At 51.3% G+C, this 23,963-nt stretch overlaps 1 protein-coding gene across 1 annotated transcript in view; it reads left to right on the top strand.

Moving 5' to 3' along the window:
• Window positions 1–8,730: 8,730 nt before the first annotated feature.
• Window positions 8,731–23,963, top strand: part of SH3BP5 (SH3 domain binding protein 5) — an 83,092-nt gene continuing 67,859 nt past the window's right edge. The window contains exons 1-2 of the mRNA XM_086401294.1: window positions 8,731–9,002; window positions 10,701–10,763. Coding sequence (XP_086257420.1) covers window positions 8,859–9,002; window positions 10,701–10,763 — 207 coding nt within the window. The 5' untranslated portion in view covers window positions 8,731–8,858. The remainder of the gene's footprint in view (window positions 9,003–10,700; window positions 10,764–23,963) is intronic.

Genomic DNA, 23,963 nt, shown 5'->3' on the forward strand with positions numbered 1-23,963 from the left:
ATTGTGCATACATGTCAGTTCAGTCATTCAGTCATGTCTGACTCTTTGTGACCCCATGGACTGCAGCATGCCAAGCCTCCCTATCCATTGACAACCACTGGAGTTTACCCAAACTCATGTCCATCGAGGTGGTGATGCCATTCAGCCACCTCATCCTCTGTCGTCCCCTTCTCCTCCCGCCTTCAATCTTTCCCAGCATCAGGGTCTTTTCCAATGAGTCAGCTTTTCGCATCAGGTGGCCAAAGTACTGGAGTTTCAGCTGCAACATCAGTCCTTCCAATGAACACTCAGGACTGATTTCCTTTAGGATGGACTGGTTGGATCTCCTTAAGTCCAAGGGACTCTCAAGAGTCTTCTCCAACACCACAGTTCAAAAGCATCAACTCTTCCGCATACACGTCAGAGGTGCTCAAAAATGTATTGAATTCGTATTGCTGACCGCTTTCAGCAAATTTCCCTTTTAAACACTTTTAAAAGATCCCTTCCATAACATACCTGGTTCCCTCAGGTTTAAGCCATGGGGTAGAGGAAGAGAAAACACAGAACGCACCATGAAGTGAAGCTTTGTCGTGTGCCAGTAATTCTGTAAATGTTTTATTTAACGTCCACGTCTCTGAGCTGTGCCGTTAGCACACAGGCGAGGACACTCAGATTCAGAGAGAACAGACAGCTTGTCCAAAGTCAGCTCACAAAGGGTCCAGCTGGGATCTGAACCCCGTTTGGATATGATTCTTGTTACTGTAACTCTCCAAGAGCCCCACCAAAACCAACGTCACTGCACCTCTGTTTCCCGGAGGCCCCCAGGTCAGGGGTCAGACCAGCGTGCTCCTCGAGGACCAGGTGAGCTATGCCCACCTGCTGCGGCAGGGAAGGGTATCGAAGCCTTCCGGAGAGTTTGGTTCAACGCTTGGGTAACTCGGATCCCTATTTCCAAATACAACAGATAGTCAAACTGCCCGGGTCTTCCCTTTAAAAATCAGTATGTTCTAATAAAAAAACCATAATTTCTTACCTTCTCAGCCCAAAATCCCATAGAACAGGTCCTAATTAATGGTGTCATCCAGTCACTCAAACTAGAAATCACCTTTTTTTCCCCTTTTGGCCACACTGCGAGATGTGCAAGATCTTAGTTCTCTGGCCAGGGATGGCACCTGCGCCCCCGGCAGAGGAAGCACAGAGTCTTAACCTCTGGATCTCCAGGGAGGTCCCTGGAACCACATTTGACTCCTCCCCTGCCCACCCGCCTCCCTCCTCTAGCTCTTATAAGTCACCGGATTCTGCACAGTCTCGAATCCGTTTCCATGCTCCCTTGAACTATTTCAGCAGCCGCTCCTTCACCCCACCTTAATGCAAGCCCTTCCCATTTGATCCAGCTTAGATCCCATGCCTGACTCTTTGCGACCCTACAGACTGTAGCCCGCCGGGCTCCTCTGTGCATGGAATTCTCCAGGCAAGATTACTGGAGTGGGTTGCCATTCCCTTCTCCATAGATCCCACGAGCCACGATCAAATCCTTACACCTGCCATTGCCTGCAACCCCTCACCCCTCCCCTCCACCCCTGTGGGAACCCAGCGTGATCCTAACCCTGCTGAAATCCCTCGTTCTTACAAACTTCCTCCTGCACCCAGAGGCTGAAGCTGGCTGGGCAAAACCACTCATCCTTGCTGACTGGTCTCCAGAGTCTCCAGCCACAGGAGGGGCCTGTGCAGCCTGGCTTCTAGAACACACTCCCCCTGCACCCACCTCCCTGCTCCACCGACAGCCACTCCCGCATCTCTCCCCCGCCTCCAGGGCTGGGCCTGCGCCTCCCACGGCCTCCTTATTCACAGCTGATGACCTTGCTCACCGTTTCACTGAGAAAAGGGCGGCATTCTCATCCCACGCCAAACTATCTTGCTTTCTCTCCTCAAGTTCCTGGGACCCTTGCACATCCTTAGGTGCTGGAGTGCTTTCTCCAAGGGGATGCAGGATTTGTACTCTCACTTCTTTGGAGTCTGGGCTTCAGATGCCCTCCTGAGAGAGCCTTAGAGCCACAATGGCACCCCCATTTCTCTTCCCCCATCCATCCTCTGCTTGGACCCTTGGTCCTGGTCACCCTGACCTACCTATTGTATCCTTGTCTGTTATATCCTCATGACAGCGGGGAGGTTGCATCTTTTGTTCATAGTGGTACCCTGACCTCTGGCCTATTAATTTCTCAGTAAATATTTGTTGGATGAATAAATCCACAGATGAACGAACGGCCTCTCGTTGTCCACGGTCTAGAGTCCAGAGGTTGAGCCTGGCGCCCACGGCTTTTGATGACCTGCCCCAGACTCTGCTTTAGGCTTATTTCTTGCTCCAGCCACCCCTACGTCTCCCCTGGGTCCCAGGTCTACACGGTCTCTCTCTGCCTGCTGTTCCTGACTGGTCCAGCCCCTCCATAATTTCCCCACGTTATTCCCTCTCTGGAAAGCCCTTTCTTTGACAAATCCTCCTCTCTTGTTGGGCTTCCCTGGTGGCTCAGCTGGTAAAGAATCCGCCCGCAATGCGGGAGACCTGGGTTCAATCCCTGGGTTGGGAAGATGCCCTGGAGGAGGGAAAGGCTACCCACTCCAGTGTTCTGGTCTGGAGAACCCCATGGACTATACAGAGTCCACGGGGTCGCACAGAGTTGGACACAACTGAGCGACTTTCACTTCACTTCCTCTCTTGTTTGTGAAAATTCTTTTTGTCATTCAAGGCCAAGCGTCGTCGTCTCCATAAAACCACCCTGGCCTTTGCAGGCAGGAGATGGGTGACCTCTGTGTTCCCAGAGTGGGACATGCAGCAGGCAGGAGGGGAAGGCTGCTCCTTCAGTGGCATGGACAGCCAGCACCATCGCTCTTTCTGCCCTGAAGTCCACCCAAGCTCCCTGAGGGCAGCAGACCACATTGCTTCCTCTCAGGCCTCCGCTCCCAGATTGTTCAAGAGTTTTGGGGAAAAGGTCACTTTCTCTTTTCCCAAAACAGGCTGACAACACTTAAACACAGTTGGAGATCCTCCCTTCCCCCGAAGACAGGAGAGTGAGGCCCCTTGAACACGGCAAGATTTTCCTTGAGTGTTTATTACATAAGCTGGAGTTCCTCTCCACACCTACAGAAATAGAAACATCCCCACGCACTCACTCCAGTGGGAGATGAGATGGGGAGACAGTCTCTTTCTGCTGGACACCTGCTTCCTTTATCATTCAGGGAGGAAGAGGCTGGGAGGGTAAACATGCGACCCCAGTGAGGAGGTGGGGTTATATAAAAGGAGAGGTTGATATTAATGCCATGAAAAAAATCAGATTCTGACAAGTAAGGACCCGTCTGGAGGAATCTGTAAACCCAGGCTCATCCAGCCAGCTACCCTTTCCCCCCTTCTTTCTAAAGGTCAGCCCACTGTCCTTGGGGCAAATGGGACGACCTGGGGGCTGCGATCGTCACCCAGAATGGCTTTCAGCTTGAGGAAGTGGAGGACAGGGAACAAACACACAGCCTACTTCCCCCCAGTTTAACCAAACTGCAAGGAGATAGTGAAAGTAAACTGAACTCAGGCCGAAGAATGTGGCCTGCTGTTCCAGTGGACAAAGAATGTTGCAGCCATCAGCCATGCAGCCGCCCCCCAGGCAGCCCCGAGGGGATTCAGGTGGAAAAACCTGGGCTGCTGGCCCCAGGTAGTGAAGACGCTTATCTAAGGAATAATTTCAATGAACCCAGACTCTCGCATCTAATCACTAAAGTCTTACCTTGAGAGCTCCCCTTTTGCGCTTAGCAGTCATCTTTTGATGTTTGACCACATCGGCCACCCCACCCCTACCCCCAGCACAAACTTTTTAATGTCCTGGCTGCATCCTTACCGCTTTGCAGCAGTTTCTTCAGAGCTATCCGAGAGGCTGCCTCTCCGCCCACAGTCCTCAGTGAGCTCCCTGAAGAAAACGTGACCTGCGACTTTTAGGTTGTGCAGTTTTCTTCAGAGGACAGCAGGCAGTACGTCTCCAAGGGAAGGAGTCCCTGGGGTTCTGTTCCGTTGTCAGCCATCCACACATTTGCCCATACCATGCGTGATATGATCGAGCTGCCCCAAATCACAGCTCTGGTACTGTTAGGGGAACCACTGACTGAAACCACTCACCCCGGCAGGCCTGGTAGCAGCCACGTGCCTGAGTCAGCTTAAACAGGAGATCCCGGTAAGGAACACGCAACTAACAAGCAATCACCAACGAAAGAATTTAAAGAAAGAAAAGAAAGTGAAGTTGCTCAGTTGTGTCTGACTCTTAGCGACCCTGTGGACTGTAGCCTATGAGGCTCCTCCATCCACGGAATTTTCCAGGCAAGAGCACTGGAGTGGGCTGCCATTTCTTGGGAAAGGTCAAAAAGAGAGAGGCGATGGCAGTGCATATGTCCTGCCAGCCTCCCAGGATCCTGGAGTCCCTCTGGGCTGAACTCCAGCTTCACTCCATCCGTCTTGCCTCAGGAAGGACCCTGAGTCAGGGCTGGCCAGAGACAGCCTGGACACTAAGCACATCGCCGTGAGACCCCAGACTGTGAGCCGCGAGGCAGGGCAGCCCCCTGGGGCCCTTCTCCGCCTGCTCTCCACCCAGGTGCCCCTTCCCAACAGAGTCTCCTGCTTTGTCAGAACACGTGTCTCCTCGGACAATTCATGTCCCAGTGTCAGACCATAGCCCACTCTGGGGTCTTCCTTCCTGCAACAGTGCGGTGCAGGCGTCCTCCCCACCACTCCGACCCCTCCAAGTCCGGCAAGGCACAGCTGTGTCCTTGGAAACCAACGTCACACACGCAGCACTAAAAATCTGTTTTCTCCAAAGGGGGCGATACTATAATTGGGCAATGGATTCTTCAGAGGAACTGAAAAAATGTAGATTCCAGGAGCTAATCCCTTATGAGCAGCACCTTATCTACTGATTACAATCATTTCAATTGTTAAATTGTATTTAAAGGCTCTTGAAATGGGCAGAAATGTACTGTGCCCCAAATACTCCACCAATGGCCAAATTCTAGGTCTTGGGGGTGGTGACAAGTCTTTTGAGTGAAGGAGGCAGTGGGACACTTAAATAGAAATAAAAAAGCATAGCTCCAACCAGAAGGTACGTTTCCTCTCACACAATGTTTCTCAAATTTTTATTGCCAGTACTTCCTTATATTTTTTTAAAGTGATTGAAGACCTCAAAGAGCTGTTGTTCATGTGGTTACGTCTACAGGTGGTTGCTGCTGTGTCGAAATGAAAAGCACTTAAAAAACTTTCATGCATTCATCTAAAAATAACAACACACTTATTACATGTTAATGCAAATATAATAATTTTACGAAAGATAACTCTAGCTTTCAAAATGACAAATAAAAGTTTGCAAAGGAAAATAAAATAGTGACAAGGGCATTGTTTTCCATTTTTGCACATCTCTTTAATGTGTGGCTTAATAGACGATAGCTGGATTCTCACATCTTCTGGATTCAATCTATTGCGACACCATGTGTCATGTAACTTTTAGGAAACCCCAGTGAATACTCAGAATGAGAGTGAGGAAGGCAAATCTTGTCTTTGTATTTCTCTGCAAGTTTTGATCGCATGTGTATCCTGAAATTTCTCAGAGACGTCCAGGGACCTCCAGCCCATCCTTTAGAGTCATTCACCCAGATCAAATATGGCAGCCTAAATGAACATTAAGCATTTATTTGGGTTCCAAGCCCCTTATAAGGCTTGCCTCCTTAATACGTGAGGTCGGCAGCAATGTATCTTTGCTCCATTCTTGTACATATTCCTGTAAAACGCTGAGAGTTTGTGACTATGATGGGACAGCCACCTCCATGATTATGCTGTGAGGATGGCACAGCTGACTTTATCCTGTGTGGACCTGACCTACCCACACGAATCCTTAGAAGGGACTGGGCTCTCCCGGAAAGGGAGACTGAAGTGGGAGATGGCCTGAGCACTCGGGAGGTCCTCTGCTGCTGGCTTTGAAGATGCTGGGGTCACATCGCAAGGACCGTGGGCGGCCTCCAGCAGCCGGGGATGGCCCTTGGCTGACAATAAGGAAATGGGCGTCTCAGTCCTACAACCGCAGGGAGCCGAATCCAGCCAGCAGCCTGAATGAGCTTGGAGGGACTTTTTCCTTAGAGCGTCAGAATGGTCTGGAGCCTGGCTGACACCCTGGTTCGGTCTGGGAGACCCTGAGCAGAGAAGCTAGTCACGCTGTGCCTGAATGTCGGGCCTACAGTTGTTGTCCGGTCGCTAAGTCGTGTCCAACTTTTTGTGACTCCATGGACCGTAAGCCACTAGGCAACGCTGTCCACGGGGTTCTCCAGGCAAGAATACTGGAGTCAGGTTGCCATTTCCTCCTCTAGGGGATCTTCCTGACCCAGGGATCGAACCTGTGTCTCCTGCTTTGTCAGGTGGATTCTTTCCCACTGAACCTGCAAGGGATGCCCCGCTTCCCGGTTATAAAACTGTGAGTTAACAAACAAGCCCTGTTTTAAGCCACTAATTTGTGGTACTTGGTTACACAGCAACAGAAAACGAATACAATACGCGTTATCTTAAATTTATCTTAGAATCACACAGATAATCATGAATATATCCTCATGATCAAAATGAAAGTATTATGGAGAAATGGAGAGTTCCCTCTGACGTCTCCAACCCCCGACCCTAGCCAGTCTTGGGCCCTTTCCTACCCTCCTTCCCAGGGCTAGCCACTCTTGGCTGGGTACAGAGTCTGCCTTGCAGCTCTCTTTCTATGCATGGATTTGCATATGTATGTGTCCATAGACATACGTAATAGTGCTGTGCTTTATTTTCCTTTTTTTAAACTTCAGAACACTTATTGGGATCCTTGCTATAGCTGGCCCAGGTCTTCTAAAAATAAAGCAACAAAAGTCTACACTGATGTTCAGAAGCCGTTTCCCTGTGTCCCATAGAGGCATTGAACCACCTATTGCTCTTAAATCTAAACTCAAACAGAAGTGTATTCTGGAGGCTGCTGTTCCAATGGTGATGATGAGGTTTCACCCCTAGGAAGCGTTCAGAATCAGGGCTGACCTCACTTTTCTTGTTTTTAACCTCCGTCTCAGTTTGTTCACAGCTGGGGTCAGTCTGTTCAGGTACAGGCTCAGTTCCAAGCCAACGAGGAGACACTGGTGGCTCTTGTGTCCCACAGTGACTCTTAATGGCCATCTTGACCCTGCCTTCATCCATCACTGGGAAATGAAAAGCAACTATGTCGTTAGCAAGGCATTTGAGAACATCTCACGAAGAATTGCTGACTCTCTCTTGATTTAAAGAACAATGAACAGGTGTGGCCTGTCCAGAAACAAACCCACGACACACACCTGTGTTACCTCCAGGAGACAGCGAGACTCCTTTGATGCGGAGGACCACGGTGCCAGAGTGTGTAGGGCGGAACCTTGCCCAAGGGGTAACCCCCCAACTTAGCTTCTGATAATACCAACCCTAAACAGGTTTCCCAAGGCTGGCTTTAATGACAAGCTCTCAGAAAGAAGCTCCTTTCTCGAGTAAGTCTGCCCTCCAAACTCAACAGAGCCCATGGGCCACAAGCCTTTGCGTAGAAAGAGCGTACACTCTCCGTTTTTGTAGTGAAAGAGACATTAGCAATGGCCAGTGGCAATGTCCTTGCCTGCTTTGCTAAGGTCATCTGACCTTCTGCTCCCCTGACATCACAGTGGCCCTGACATTTCATAAAGGCACAGACATGACCTTTATTCTTTGGCTTGTTTTGAGTTTGCTGGGCAAGTTCTGGCGCCCACAGGAAACCTCCTGTCAGTGACCCCTTGGATGCAGTGTGTCCATTAACAGAGGTTAACACTCACACCTCCTGGAGAAGGCTGCATGCACGTGTGCAACCGCCCACAACCCTGATCAGTGGATTTTCCATGCTTCCCAGCTGTTCAGGTGGGGCCATCCCATAACTCTGAAAGCAGAGCTTCTTGGGTGTGGAGCTCTGCTCAGTCGGGGCACAGCCTTTGGACAAGGGATCCACCCATGGAGCTGGAGCCGGCTCCCCTCTGGGTCGTTTTGTGTCTATGTGAGCGCACGTTTCCCTTCCCTTTTCTGGGGAAACCTTCAGGAGGATACACTTCCTCAGCTTCACCCAAGGGAACAGAAGTGCTTGGCATGTACACAGGGGTTTGAGTCTTGCAACTGGTCCAAGGTCACGGAGGACAAGCTTCTAAAGGGGACTTCAGATGGTGGAAACACCCCAAACTTTCCTTCTACCGTGCTTCCCTGGTGGCTCAGACCCTAAAGAATCAGCCTGCAATGCAGGAGACCCGGGTTCCATCACTGGGTCAGGAAGATCCCCTGGAGGAGGGCAAGGCAACCCACTCCAGTGTTCTTGCCTGGAGAATCTCCATGGACAGAGGGGCCTGGGGGCTAAACCCATGGGGTCGAAAAGAGTCGGACACCACTGAGCGATTAACAATTTCCCTCCATGGAGTCACTTCGCCTTGGCAGAGGCGGGAGGCGGAAAAGCACCCGGACACCCGGCGGCCGACCTTGGGGAGCTGGCGATCTCTTCCGGCTGCTAAGTTAAAACTGGGGTGAGGGCTCCCCCATTTCACCACCTACGGGCTTGCTGGTGGGGAGGTTTTGTGACGGAGCGCGGTTCCCCGGGCTGCCGGGCCGAGCCGGGGCTGCGCGGGGCGGGCCGGGGGCGGAGCGGGCGGCGCTGACGGCCGCGGCGGAGAGGGGGCGACCGCGCCCACTTCCTCCGGAGCCCGGGGACCCGCGGCCGCGAGCGGCGCCCAGCTCCCCCGCCCGGCCGTGACCAGGAGGCTCCGGCGCGACCTGCGGCCGCCAGCCCCGCGCGTCCCTCGCCGCCCCCGGCATGGACGCGGCGCCGAGGCGGAACCGCCCGGAGGGGCCGGCGGAGCGCCCGCCGCCCGCCCGGGACTCGGAGGAGGAGGAGGAGGAGGAAGCCGGGATGGAGCCCGGGCTGGCGGACGAGGAGGAGGTGGACCCCCGGATCCAGGTAGGAGGCGCGGGGGGCGCGCGGGGGCCCCGGCCTCCGCGCTCAGCCCGCCTCGGAGCTCCGGGTGCCTGCGCGCAGTGGGGCGGCCCGGGGAGGCCCGGGGAGGCCCGGGGCTGCGGGGGAGAGAAGCTCCGAGCGCCGGGTTTCGCCCGGTTCCTGGGGAGGCTGCGGTGCCCGCGCGGACGCGGCCCGACTCCATCGCCGGGACTCCCGGTGCGACGCGGGGGGTCGCCCGCAGCGTGCCCTGCGCTTGGGGCGGACGTGCAACAAAGAGGAAAGGGGGCGGGGGCGCCTGGCAGGGTTCGGGGTACCCGATCCGGCTCGGCGCGCCGCGGGCTCTGCGCAACCTCCGGACTCCGGGAGCCCGGCCGGCGGCGTAGCGCGCGCCCCCGGGGCGCTGGGCGCCGGCCACCCCCCTACACCTGGGGCGGCCGCCGTGCCCGGGGGTCGGAGCCCTCACCTGGCAGAGGGGACCGTGCGGAGCCATCCCCCCCCCCCACACCCCCGATTCATTGTTAGCAAACCGAAGGGTTTATTGTCACCCCGGCGCAGCCCTCCGGCTGGCCTCAAATGGTTTAAAACCCAGCTTTTCCTCCTTGTGAGGTCGAGTGTGAACAGAAATCAGGGCCAACTGGTGCGCAAAGCTGACGCGCGAGAAGGCGAGAGGGTTGGCCTGCTTCCTGCGCCTCCATTTCTCCGGGAGATGATTAAAAAGCGGTTTCCTAGCCGAGATCTCAAAGTGACAGCTTAACCTCTTCACCCTCTAAGCAAAAAATCACAGCACACCCCTTTGCCAAGACCCATTTTTCTGCTCTTCCATAAGTCACTTGTAACAAAACCCTGCTTTTCAGCACGAACTGCGATTTCTGGAGACCTAATTGGTTTTTCAGTGTGCAGATCTGTTAAAAAGCTCATTTAACTCAGCTGTTGTGTTTAACTGAATTGTCATGGCAGGTGAGCAAGATAAAAATCAGGTGGAAAAAGCTCCGTATTAGGAATTCTATTAAAATCAGTTTGGGCTACTAAATTTTGTTTTCTTGGGGAATTCTGTTAACAGGATCCTTTGTTTGCAGAGTAAAATGAGTTAACTTCATGCTGGGCGCTTTTTACAAAATGTTAGCTTGTAAATATTTAAAGGATCAGGATTAAAGCTAGTTTTAGTTGTTTTGTAAACAGCTAGGTAGTTTGAATAATTGGCGGTTTGAAAAGAAAATGCTCTCTACAGAAAAATGCTCAACTTTGGGTTGAGTTAATGCCAGAATTCCACCCTTGGTTCGCATCATTTCATTGAGTTTATACTTTAGGCTTGGCTTTGTTTTCTTTTATTATCTTTTCTGCAGAATTCCTGCTCTAAAGCAGAAAGCATTATTTTGATTTAGCCTCTAAACCATTTGTAACAGGTGGGTTTACCTGAAGGCACAAACCTGCAATAAATAATTGACCTTCTAAGAAAAGACAAATTCCTGGGACCTTAAGTCATTTTCAAAAAGGCCACTATCAAGAAAAAGGTTTCAGAAATGCTGACATTCATTTGTTCTTCCAGCCAAGGCCCAACTGTTTTCCTTGACAATTAATATGGACTGGTTCCTCTTCCTACAAACTGGCCAGAGTAATTTTGCAGATTTTGGAGCTGAGTCACAGTGGAAACCAAAGACATGCATCCCTGAAGTCTTTTTTTCTGTCCCTTTTCTTCATCAGGGAGAACTGGAGAAGCTCAATCAATCCACGGATGATATCAACAGACGGGAAACTGAACTTGAGGTACAGAAAGCTGGGTCCTGAAGTGAAGGTGGCTTCTGTCCTGCTGACCCCAGGCTGGTTCATTCTGTTTTAATAGCTGCAGAGTGGTTGCTGGCGTTCCCTCCTTGAAGTTGAGCAATAGCAAGCTGCCCGACAGAATAAATTACACCACTGAGGCCAGCTTGTGGGTGGAACACATGTGGATCCAATTTCACGTGGTTTTCATCCTGCAAACTCGGAGGGGCCCAAACCAAGGGCTTTAGACACTCTTAAGCCCTGAAGTTAACGTGTCCGTTGAAAAGTTAGAAGGATTGAGGGGGGAAATTAGCTGTGCCCTTTAATGGATAAGAACGAATGAGCTCACAAAATCTCTTAAATATTTTACAGCGACTCCTTACATTGCTACTTGGAAATAATCATGTGTTTCCTTAAAAGTACTTAGATCTTTTTTGACTTTTGGGCCCCAACCATTCGCTGCCTCCTTGTCCCCGCCCTTCCACTCTCCTGCTTTTTTTCTTTATTGTCTGCTTGGGTATAGAATATTAATGATCTTAATGATATAGAAAAGCTGTTTAGTCTCGGAAGTGCTTTCCTGCCTGGAAAAATCTGGAGAGCTGAGACCTCGATTTGAAGTTCGTGGGCATCTTCCCACCTGAGTGAACAGATTGACACTTCGTGGCTCCCACTTAGCCCCCATCCCTTTTCAGCAGTGGTTTTCCCACCACTTCCCAGCAGGTTTGACAACCCCCGCTTGTGTCTGGGAGCTGTGGGAGGACCCGCGTCTGTAGGTCAGCAGAAGGGGCGGGCGCCGCTGGTCCCTCCGGGTGAGGGGGTGGGAGGTCTCAGGAATGTGATCCACCAGCCTGGCAACCCTGCTTTGTCCCTGCATGTCGAGGCCAGAGGTGGCCCGAGAGGCAAAGCTAGTTTGCCGAGCTGCTTCTGAAGGACTTTTCCTGTGTTCTGATTCATCTGTGAGCCGTCTTCTCCCCCAAGTGAAGTACCTTCTGTGTGTGGAAATTTTTTGCACGTATGGTGAATCAGGACTGTTTGCTGGGCAGTTGAAATCTCTTAGAATCTCACGTTTGGAATTCATTTAGCAGCATGACCCATTTCATTCCTATCAGGGTTTGACGTTTCCAAAAATTTTTATTTTATTTTTTTTTAGTTTTTTAAAAAATTTTTAATGTCTCTCTCTCTCTGGCTGCTGTGAGTCTTGGTTACAGCATGCAGGATCTGTAGTTGTGACGTGCGAGCTCTTAGTGGAGGCGTGTGGGGTCTGACCAGGGGTCGAACCTGGGCCCCCCTGCATTGGGAGCGCTGAGTCTCAGCCCCTGGGCCACCAGGCGAGTCCCCCGAGGGTTTTACAGGCTTTACCACCTTCCACCTTGTCACAGCAGCCCGGAGCTGTGCTGTTCATGATGGCCACCTGTAGCCACGTGTGGCTATTTGAATTTAAATTAATAACAATTAAATAAAAAGTTCACTTCCTCAGTCATAGTAGCCACCTTTCAGGGGTGCAGTAGGCCTGGTATTGGACAGATCGGAGAAAACTCCCATCATCGTAGACAGTTCTGCCAGGTGGCCTGGGCCTGGCAGGTAGGGTGGGAGGCAGGGACCACTGGTTCTCCAGGGGAGGACACAGGGGTCAGTGTCCTCACAGGTCAGCCACACGGCAGAGCCTAGTCATTTTTCAGATCCCCTTCCATTACTCATGCTCTGCGATCCCAAATACCAGCAGACAAGTTAGAAATATTTTGTTTTTTTTTTTTTGTTTTTTGTTTGGCAAAATACTGATTTATTCAGGGCCTCTCAGGTGGTCCTAGTGGTAAAGAACCCGCCTGCCAATGCAGGAGATGTAAGAGATGTGCGTTCAGTCCTTGGATTGGGAAGATCCCCTGGAGGAGGGCATGTCAACCCACTCTGGTATTCTTGCCTGGAGAATCCCATGCACAGAGGAGTCTGGCGGGCTTCCGTCCATGGGGTCACAAAGAGTCAGACACAACTGAAGCGATTTAGCATGCACGCACGATTTAGCATCCAGCACATATTTATAGGGCTACTCCATTCCGGCCCCTGTCCGGGTTGCGTTCCCCTTCTGAGGCACAGTTGTTTCATCTCAACTCTTCAGCCCCGATTTCCGAAGCCCCTTTCTGGACACACACAGGTCTTTGTGTGTCTCGGGAAACTCTGACAGGTGTTTCCTGCCTGGCTCAGGAGGGCACTTGGCAGCCGCAGGGAGAGGGGGTCAGGCTGACCTGTGTCACCGGCTGCCCTTTCCGTGGCCTTATTATAACCAGGGTGTGAGTGCTTAGTTGCTTGGTCGTGTCGGACTCTCTGCGACCCCATGAACTGCAGCCTGCCAGGCTCCTCTGTCCATGGAATTTTCCAGGCAAAGGATCCTGGAGTGGGTTGCATTTCCTTCTCCAATAACCAGGGTGGACTCAGGCAAGTATAGGGCAAACTCTGGACGTCATGAAAACTTCCTTAGCAGTCATGTTGAAAAGGAACAAGAAACAGCTGAAGCTAATTTCCATCCAATTTCCTTTAACCCAGAATTTTTGAGATAGAATAATTTCAGTGTGGAATCAAAACAGGAAAATCAAGAGTGAGATGTTTTGCATATTTTTGTACCCGGTCTTGGAAGTCTTGTGCATCTTTTATACTAGAGCATGTCTCACTTCAGACCAACCAGGTTTAGGAGGGCAGCCCGGGTCGGGTTTCAGCCTCTGTGCAGGCTCTCTGGGCACTGCTCACACTTGCAGAGCCCACCGGGAAGCTGATGGCTGTTGTCTGGCGGGCTATGTCCCTTCGGGCGGGCACTGGGCACCCACCTTGTTGTCGGGCTTGCAGCCTCTGCTGATCCAAGCAGATAGGGGTTCAAGACAGAGGCCCTGCCTCAGGGAGTTGATATCTCAGTTGAGGCTGGGGTGTGGAGGGGCGGCTAGTGATTAGAGATTGCGAGTCCAGTAGAAGAGCGACCTGACAGAGGAATCTCCGGAAAACACTGAGTGGAACAAGGGAGCCTGTGTGCGGAGCGGCAGATGGAGGGAGCAGCGGGGGTGCCAGGGGAGGGCGGGCACCGACGGGCGTGGGCCAGGGAGCAGCCATCTGAGCACACGGATGGTCCTCCTTGTTCGCAGAAGTTTCCACTAAGCTTGCGGGAAGCCGTGGCTCCCAAGGGAAATGTTGTGACCAAAGGCTTTCAGTAAGTTCAACCTCATTAGGCTCCCGTGAGCCGCTAATCCCCCACGTCCACTGATCAGTATGTAACTTTGTGTTTCTGTTTAAAGACACATTCAGTTCAGTCGCTCAGTCGTGTCCGACTCTTTGTGACCCCATGGACTGCAGCACGCCAGGCCTCCCTGTCCATCACCAACTCCCGGAGTTTGCTCAAACTCATGCCCATTGAGTCGATGATGCCATCCAACCATCTCATCCTCTGTCTCCCCGTCTCTTCCTGCCTTCAATCTTTCCCAGCATCAGGGTCTTTTCCAGTGAGTCAGTTCTTCACATCAGGTGGCCAACGTGTTGAAGTTTTAGCTTCACCATCAGTCTTTCCAATGAATATTCAGGACTGATCTCCTTTAGGATGGACTGGTTGGATCTCCTTGCAGTCCAAGGGACTCTCAAGAGTCTTCTCCAACACCACAGTTCCAAAGCATCAATTCTTCTGCGCTCAGCTTTCTTTGTAGTCCAACGCTCACATCCATACATGACTACTGGAAAAACTCAGCCTTGACTAGACGGACCTGTTTTGGCAAAGTAAAACCTTTTGGCAAAGTAAGACCTTTTTGTCTCTGCTTTTTAATATGCACGTGATTTTATTGTAAAGATTTTTTTTTTTTAAGATTTTTTTTAATGTGGACCATTTTTAAAGTCATTATTGAATTTGTTAAAATAGTGTTTCTGTTCTCTGTTTTGAGTTTCTGGCCTGTGGAATCTTTGTTCCCCAACCAGGGATGGAACCTGCACCCCTGCAATCCAGGAAAGGCAAAGTCTTAACCACTTGACCAGCACAGAAGTCCCTAAAGACACCTTGCTACTGCTAAGTCTCTTCAGTCATGTCCAACCCTGTGTGATCCCATAGACGGCAGCCCACCAGGCTCCCACGTCCCTGGGATTCTCTAGGCAAGAATACTGGAGTGGGTTGCCATTTCCTTCTCCACTGAATGAAAGTGAATAGTCAAAGTGAAGTTGCTCAGTCGTGTCCGACTCTTAGCGACCCCATGGACTGCAGCCCACGAGGCTCCTCTGTCCATGGGATTTTCCAGGCAAGAGTACTGGAGTGGGGTGCCATCGCCTTCTCCGAAAGACACCTTCTATAATGTGTATTTTTGGTTCATTCATGTTGAGCTTGGCCATCAGCTCCATGACTCAGCCTGCTCAAAGGTTATTCAACTCGTGTTTTCTCCGTTAGGCTCATCACAGCTTTCCTGGTCTTAGGACACTAGCCAGCCCTTTAGCACTAGGCTTGGGGTCCATTTTAAGCAGCAAAATCAGCAACGTAAAGCACAAAAATGCAGAAAGTGTGGCACTAAATGGACTGTGTCAAGGATGCCTGTTTGCAGCACGAGAGCTGGGGCGGGGCAGGGGGGGTCTGTCCCTCCTCCCCGAGAACAGCCCCGCGGGCGCCTGGAGCACCTTGCGCTCTGTGCAGGCCCGCGCGTGGCTGTAGAGCAGCACCGTATTTTTTGGAATTAGTGAGTAGACAGATTCACAGATGATGACAACTGACTGTGATATTTGAGAGCCTCTGGGGTGGGGCTTCTGCTGTCCGCCTCTCCTCTCCTTTGCTTTGTGATTATGGTCTGCAGGGCCCAGCACCCCTCGTGACTTGGAGTGATTCAGGTGAATGGGTGACCCCAGTGCTCATGTACCGTTTACAACATCCACGATATGGAAGCAACCCTGTGTGTTCACTGATGGGTGAATGGATAAAGATGTGGTACAGGACTTCCCTGGTGGCCCAGTAGTTAAGAATCCAGGTTTGCACTGCATTTGATCCTTGGTTGGGGAACTAAGATCCTGCACGTGGTGCAGCCAAAAAATTTTTGGTACGTATATCCATAATGGAATGTTACTCAGCCGTGAAAAATGAAATTTGCAGCAACCCAGATGGACTTGGAGGGCATTACGCGAAGGTGAAAGAAGTCAGACAGAGACAAATACTGTGTGATTCTGCTTGTATGTGGAGTCTGAAAAATACAACCAACTGGGGAATATGACAAGTGAAGCAGACTCACGGGTGTAGAGAACAAGCTAGTGGTTATCAGGACAGAGTATTGGAGGTAAGGCAGCCTCAAGGATGTTTGTATAATATGGGGAATATAGCCAGTGTTTTGTATTAACTATAAGTAGAAAGTTTAGTTCAGTCGCTCAGTCGTGTCTGACTCTCTGCTACCCCATGAACTGCAGCACGCCAGGCCTCCCTGTCCATCACTAACTCCCGGAGTTTACCCAAAGTTTACTCTTGTCCATTGAGTTGGTGATGCCATCCAGCCATCTCATCCTCTGTCTTCCCCTTCTCCTCCTGCCCTCAATCTTTCCTGGCATCAGGGTCTTTTCAGATGAGTTCGTTCTTTGCATCAGGTGGCCGAAGTACTGGAGTTTCAGCTTCAACATCAGTCCTTCCAATGAACACCCAGGACTGATCTCCTTTAGGATGGACTGGTTGGATCTCCTTGCAGTCCAAGGGACTCTCAAGAGTCTTCTCCAACACCACAGCTCAAAAGCATCAATTCTGCTTCCCTGGTGGCTCAGAGGTTAAAGCATCTGCCTGCAATGCAGGAGATCTGAGTTCGATCCCTGGGTGGGGAAGATCCCCTGGAGAAGGAAATGGCAACCCACTCCAGTATTCTTGCCTGGAAAATCCCATGGATGGAGGAGCCTGCTGGGCTACGGTCCACGGGGTCCAAAGAGTCGGACACGACTGAGCAACTTCACTCACTCACTTCACCCAGCTTTCTTTATGGTCCACCTCTCACACCCATACATGACCACTGCTAAGGACACACTTCCCTGTTTAAAGAGCACGTTTCACAGAAGAGGAGTTTGAAACTGCAGAAACATTGAAGTAAAGTGAAGTCGCTCAGTTGTGTCCAACTCTTTGCAACCCTATGGACTGCAGCCCTCCAGGCTCCTCTATCCATAGGATTTTCCAAGCAAGAATACTGGACTGGGTTGCCATTTCTTTCTCCAGGGGATCTTCCCAACCCAGGGATCAAACCCAGGTCTCCCGCATTGCGGGCAGATTCTTTACCAGCTGAGCCACCAGGGAAGCCCAAGAATATTGGAGTGGGTAGCCTATCCTTTCTCCAGGGGATTTTTCTGACCCAAGGATTGAACCCAGGTCTCCTGCATTGCAGGCAGATGCTTTACCCTCTGAGCCACCAGGGAAGCCCAGACTTTTATCAGAGAGGCTCTTGAATATGAGCCTGATGTTTCAAGTTAAGAAAACACATGTATTTTCCCACAGGCGCATTGGTTAATCAGCTTTAATCATTAACTCATGGAGTGTTTCTTGAGCACCCACTGTGTGCTTCCCTGAAAGCCTGTCTGAAGGGGGCGGGCCTGGGGCGGGCAAGGACCCTCCAGAGGGAACAGTCGGTGCTAAGGAGGGGCGCCTCCTGGGCTGAGCACCGGTGCCCTGGGGGTGGGGCGAGCCGGTTGGAGAAAGATAAGCAGTCCTTCTTCCTGTGGCAGCCTCGCCCCAGGGTGCGGTGGGCAGGGAGACGTGCTGATGCACTTGGGCGCCGTGTACCCGCATCTGTTCTCAAAGGTTTGAAACGAGAGGCAGCGCAGAGAATTTCTAAGTCACTGTCATCAGGATCTGTAACATTCCACGCCCAGTTCCTTAGTTTTTTTTACCGCCGTGTGTAGTGTTTCCTTACCCCCTGCTGCTCTGAAGGTGGGCTCGTCTCGGGGTGAAATGGTCACTGATGAGGAGCAGGAAGGGCCCTCCAGGCCCGGTTGCCCACGCACATGTTTCTGGCTCAGAAAGCCAACGCACACTGACTTTTCAGCCTGCCCTTCCCAGCGGGGGCAGAGGCGCTTCATTGTAAACGGCCGTGCACTTTCCCTCTGTGCCTGGGTGGAGGCGGTTTGAAAAATCATCCGAATTCTGGACATCTGTGTTCCTCAGACTCACAGAAGGCCTGCACCCAGCATCAACCTTCTCCTTTGCCAAAAACTAGCAAACAGCTTCTCTTTAAAAAACTGTCCCGAGCTTGGAAACTTGGGGTTGGGGAGGAGAAGAACCGGTGAATTGGGCGCATCCTGGACTCTTCCTAATGAATTACTAGCACAAGTCAGGGGAAGAGAAATTATTTTCTTAGAGGACAGTGTTGTCACATCTTAGCACTTTCTCCTTTAAGATGTGTGTGGTGTGTGTGTGTGTATTGCATGAGTGAGGCTGGAATCTTTTTGTACTTTCAGTAAGGTGTGTGTGTGTGTGTTGCATGACTGTTGGTGTGTGGTGTGTGTTGCATGGGTGTATGTGTGTGTTGTGTGTGTGTGGTGTGTGGGGGTGTGTGTGTGTGTGTTGCATGAGTGAGGCTGGAATCTCTTTGTACCCCGCACTTTTTCCTATGTGTGTGTGTGTTGTGTGAGTGTGTGTCTGTGTGTGTGTTTGATTAGTGTGTGTGTGGTGTGTGTGTTGCATGACTGTGTGTCTGTGGTGTGTGTGTGTGTGTTACATGACTGTGTGTGTCTGTGTGGGGTGTGTGTGTTTGGTGTGTGCGTCTGTGTGTGTGGTGTGTGTGTGGTGTATGTGTGTTGCATGATTGTATGTGGTATGTGTGTGTGAGTGTTGTATGACTGTGTGTGTGTATGTGTGTGGTGTGTGTGTGTGGTGTGTGTGTGTGGTGTGTGTGATGTGTGTGTGTGGTGTTTGTGTGTGTGGTGTGTGTGTGGTGTTTGTGTGTGTGTGTGGTGTGTGTGTGTGTGTGAGTGTTGTATGACTGTGTGTGGGTATGCTGTGTGTGTGGTGTGTGTGTGTCTGTATGTTGCACAGTGAGGCTGACTCTGTGTGATCCGGATCCCCCCTGATCCCCCCGGAGGGATCCGGTTGCAGGGCGCAGTGCCCTGGAGGCGTCGTGTAGCCCGTCCCGAGGCCCTCCTGTGGCTCTGGCTCTGGCTTGTGCTGGGTCCTCACTGTGCCGGGGGCCTTGGCCACAGAGTTGGGGACCTGGTCAGGGTCTTGGGAGCTGGGGGCGCTCTGATGTAATGGGGGCTTTGGCATCAAGGCCTAGGGACTCAGGTTTTTGGGAGGGCCAGCCGCTGGCAGGGGAGGGCGGAGAGTGGCCATGCAGACGCCCCGCAGCCTGGACAGCGTGGTGGGGAGGGGAGCCAGTGGGGGAAGACCTTTCGGTCACCGGCTGGGTGTGACGTCTTTTCTGGGCCTCTGGGGCACCCAGCTCTGACCCGAAGTTTGGCCATCAGACCAGTAGGACTCAGGGCTGGCTGCTTGGGTGACAGTCCCCTTGTTGCTGCTGGAATGTCCGTGACTTTTGACCCAGCAATTGCACTTGGAAGAATTTGTCCTAAGGGGGTGACTGGGCACAGATCCAGGTCCAGAGGGGTTCACCGCAGCCTTGTTTGAAAATGTTGGAAAATTGTGACTCCGCCTGACTGTCAGTAGGGGGTTGCTGAAACAGATGAATACCGAGCCCAGGCGCTGGTTGAGAGAATCCGGGCTTCACGTGTTGACCAGCTTGTTACTAACCGAGAAATGCATCTGAATGGGAAAAAGCAGGTTCCAAGAGCACGGGCTCGTGATTTAGAATCATGAGGCTGTTCTAAAACCTAAGTTTATGTGCTTAAACATATCTGGGAAGACTTACATGCCAGCTATTATATCTGCTGGAGAGATGAGTGAGATGTATTCTCTTTATATTTTTTCTGTGTTTTCTGAATTATTTGCTTTGAATTTGTACTCTTCTATAGTCAGAGGGGGAAAAGAAACCCCAAAGTCACGGGAAAGGGATGTGTGGAGGGACATCTTGGCTTCAGGTGACATGGCTGGAACCTGAGCTCCGCTGACTTTTGGGGGCACTTGCCGCTTTGGAGCCTGAGTCACCTGGTCCGTGAGTTGGAGTCTTGAGTGGCCTGGGGGTTCTGGGGGGCCTGGGGGCTGGAGGAGACACTGGGGGCAGGAGGGCTTTGCTCGCTGCCCAGCCCTGGGGAGGGCGCGGCTTCCCGCATGCGGGGCTGGCCTGGAGTGTGGGGACCCACTGGGTCTTCAGGATGGATGCAGGGAAGGTTCCAGCGGGATGCTCCACCCTCCTCCCAGGGCCCTTGCTATGAGGTCCCTTTGTCAGAGACAGGCTCTGGGCAAGAGTCCAGAGAGAGGGCTCGTAGGGCCAGGATTACAGCAGGGTGGACTCTGAGGGGTCTGGAGCTGCAGACCTTGGGCTCGGGAGATCACCTGTTTCTCCGCCTGAGCTGCGCTGTGTTAGGCTGTGTCTCCTCCTGAGGTTTGCCTGGTGCATAGTGGCTGCTCAGCTGATGTTCGAGCGGATGAATGTTGATGGACTGCCCCTTGATGGCTGTGTGGCCTGGGGCAAGTTACTCAATGTCTCTGAACCTCAGTTTCCTCATCCCACTGATGTTGTGTAGTAAGCCGTCAGTAAATATCGTTGCCTCTGTTACTGGGAGAGGGCATGTGAGGGCTGTAGCGTGGCGGGGTCCTTGCAGGAAGGACTTGTGTCCATCCTAGATTGTCCTTGTCTCCTAGCTGCTCTTCAGTAGTAACGAGAGCTAATAATAGTAATAATGGCAAAAACAGTGCCTCCCGTGTGCCAGACCCTGTTCTAAGCACTTTGCATGCCTGAATCCTCCGCAGGACTTTGTGTGATCGAGCCGATCCTCCCTCTGCTGATAAAACCAAAGCCTTGAGTATCTTGCTTTCAGGGGATTGCCCAGCCGTGCTAGTGACACTGTTTGTTGACATTCTTTGTCGTGGGAGGCTGTCTTGTCCATTGTAGGAGGTTTAGCAGCATCCACCCACTGAATGAGACCACTTCCTGTGCCCCCCGCCCAGTTGTGACACCAGGCACATCTCTGGCCTTGGAAGTGTCCTGGGGAAAGGGGATGGAGTTGCCTGGGGGGGAACCCCTGCCCTCGAGAAATGCCATCAAGGCGTGGTCCTTGCACCGCAGAACCAAGTTAGAATTGCCCGGTCCTGGGCCCCACCCAGACCTGCTGACTCAGGTTCTCTGGAGGCTTGGCACCAGGAGTCTGTCTAAGCAGCACTACCAGTCTCTCGCGTCTCTCTCGGGCTGTCTTCTAGTCATTTCTGTGCTGGTCTGGCTCCCTGTGCCCTGGACTCAGCCCCCGGAAGGAAGGGCTTGGCCTCCCCATCTTTGTACCCCAGTATCTCCCACAGTGCCTGCTCACAATGAATTGGGGAATGAATGGCTGGAGTTGTGGTTAGAGCCAGACGCTCTGTGGATTCACCGTGGCTCCTGCCACACACACTGTCCTGCAGAACAAGCAGGGCCCTTTTCCCTCGCGCCTGCTCTGAAACTGCATCAGCCCCTGGGCCGTGCCTGGGCAGCCTTGATCCCGGGCACAGAGGCGGCGTTGGTAAAGCACGGTCTGTGACCTCTTCCTCCCCCAAGCTCCTCAGTCCCAAAGGTCTGAGCTCATGGAGGTGTAGGACTCTGCCCTGCTTGGAGATGCTCAAGTTTTAAGAGTGTTTCACACTGGAATAGGATGATGTGTGGATATGGACACGTGGCCATCATCTATTCAGTGGGAAAAAAGCTAGTGGGAAAAATGCTTGTATAAAACTATGCTAGAGTTTATGTAAAAGCATATATACATACAGTAAAAGAACATGTACATATAAGAGTAAAAAAAGGTCTAGAACAGAATCATAGCATGGTCCCCAGACTCTGCTCTGCTTGTTACCACTTAAGGTGAAGTACCCACAGAAATCGAGAGTAAAATTTTAGAAGTTTTTCTTTTTAGCCGTTTGACATTGCTATGGCATCCCAGTGGCTTTTCACTTTTCTGGTTTATTGTATTCTGCAAAAATGTTGATTCATGTTGCTTGATGGTGGGGTTGGGGTATGCCGTATCACAGTTTCAGAAGCACGTAGCCTCACATGTTATTAATGGTTGCTGCTAAGAATGCTGGGGGTTTTATTTTTTTCATTTCTCAATGTTTTCTGCATTATTTGCGATGACCATTTTCATAGGCAGGGCATGAGGGTGGAGAATGTAGCACTATTATAAAAAGAAATCTTTATGAATCAAAGAAATGAATTTTCATGGAAGGAATTTTAGGAACGATGAGGGCTGGTAGGAAAAAATTTCTAGATTGGTAGTGCCTGCCCTAACTGTGGATAAATCCTGATGTTGGTGGGTTTGCTTGGTGAATTATTGTATTGTTAAACTCTCACGTGGTAATTCATGGAGGGTTGAAAAGAGCCTTAAAGGCCTTGTAGGGCTGTTTGCAGCCAAGACACCCTCATTTGTAACAATACAAAACAATCCCCAAGATAGAACAGTGGGAAACATTCCAGATATTAAGAATGTTTAGATATTCAAACTTAGTATATGGATTTGAGTAGCAGCATCCTTTCTACATGGATAAAGACTTGCGGGTACATACAGCCCTTGGACAGTGTCAGTCACTATAATGTCACTTAGGGAAAATGATATTAGTGCAGGCTGTTGGCTAGAATATAGAAATAGCTGTCGATGTTGAGATGGAGTCTGCTGCCTGAAAACAAATCAGCTGTCTTCCTTTTAAACAATTCTACAGATAGTATGTAAACTTTCCTGGCACCATTGTGGGAACCTGGGCGCCTGCTGTTGCAGTACAGGGACCCGACTGTGTCCCCAGCGTTATCCGGGTACCTTCCCTCTGGCTGCAAGGTGTCTAGGGTGTCATCACCTCAAAAGAAGACAGGCTCCGAGGGTTGGCGGAACCGTTGTCCCCATAGTTGAGAGAATCTTCAGATCCCCCTGTTGGCGGAGAGCTGTGGTCCCTGTGGGCTGCAGCCTTTTAATATTGAACTATTGTTTTTCCTTCTGAGCATTTATTGTAGAGACTTTTAACATAGCAGTGTATTTGTGTGTGTGTATGTTGGCTGGATGAATTAAACATCTCTTGAACCTCATCATTTGGCAGGCATCCCAGATAACGTCACCCAGCCCTCCATCTCTGAAAGTTACTTAATCTGCCTATCACCACATAGATGCTTCTAAAGTAGAGGCTGTATCCCTTTTATGCAACACATCCTAACCAAGAGTCTCATGGTCATTTGCAGATTTGCAAAGGTGCTCTTAGAGAGCTCAGAGAATCAGCCTCTTTCATTTCCTTAAAGGAAGATGGAAAACAATTTTGATCTCTTCTGGCCTGACTTTTTTCCTATGCTGTGTTTTGCTGGATTATCCAAGAGACATTAGCGTTAGCTCTGACAGGTAGGAATCGCCGTCAGGAAGACAATCACAGGAACGTCTGCTGCTGAGTCTTCTCACCGCAGCCAAATCCGCTTAATGTAAACGCCTATCGTGTGGGGTCAGAGTCACGCGCAACGTGATGAACGGAGTTCGGGTGTCTTTGCCCACCTGACCCTTTTGTTGCTAGCACACAAAAGGCTTCAACTTCATTCTGATAAATTTGAAACCGGCAGATCTGACATTTTCTCTCTGGTTTTTAGCTTTTTTTGAAGAAGAAATATCCTTCCTCATGGTCCTAGCTCCTGTTTGTACCTAACAAATTACCCCCAAACTTCTTTACCCCAAATCAAATGCTTTCTCTTGCCCATGATTTGTGGATCGGGAATTTGGAGTGAGCTCTGTGGGGTGGTCCTCGCTGGAGGAGTCTCATGCACTTGTAACCAGGATGTCAGTTGGGTGCGCTCATCCGAAGGCCTGGCTGGACTGGCCTGGCTGGACTGGTTGTCTGAGGAGCGTGCCCCCCCCCCACCCCCAGCCTCCCCCGCCATGGTGTCTGGCCGTAGATTCTGGGTCTTGGCTGCAGGCTCAGCTGGTCCGTGTTTCCATCCGACTGCCCCAGCCTGGCGGTCCCAGGCGCTCCGACTTCCTCGCGGTGTCTGGCTGCCCGCAGTGGGTGTCTCAGGATGACCAGGTGGAAACACCAGAGCCTTCCGGGTCCCACAGCGGCACTTTCGCGGTGATCTGTTGCTCCAGGCAGCCAGGAGCCCAGCAGGTTCAGGAGGACGGGCCTACACTCCATCTCTGGACGGG

The sequence above is a fragment of the Bos grunniens genome, chromosome 1 (genome assembly GCF_055505025.1).
Source record: "Bos grunniens cultivar Pamir isolate PY7600 chromosome 1, Bosgru_T2T1.0, whole genome shotgun sequence".
Classification (NCBI taxonomy): domain Eukaryota; kingdom Metazoa; phylum Chordata; class Mammalia; order Artiodactyla; family Bovidae; genus Bos; species Bos grunniens.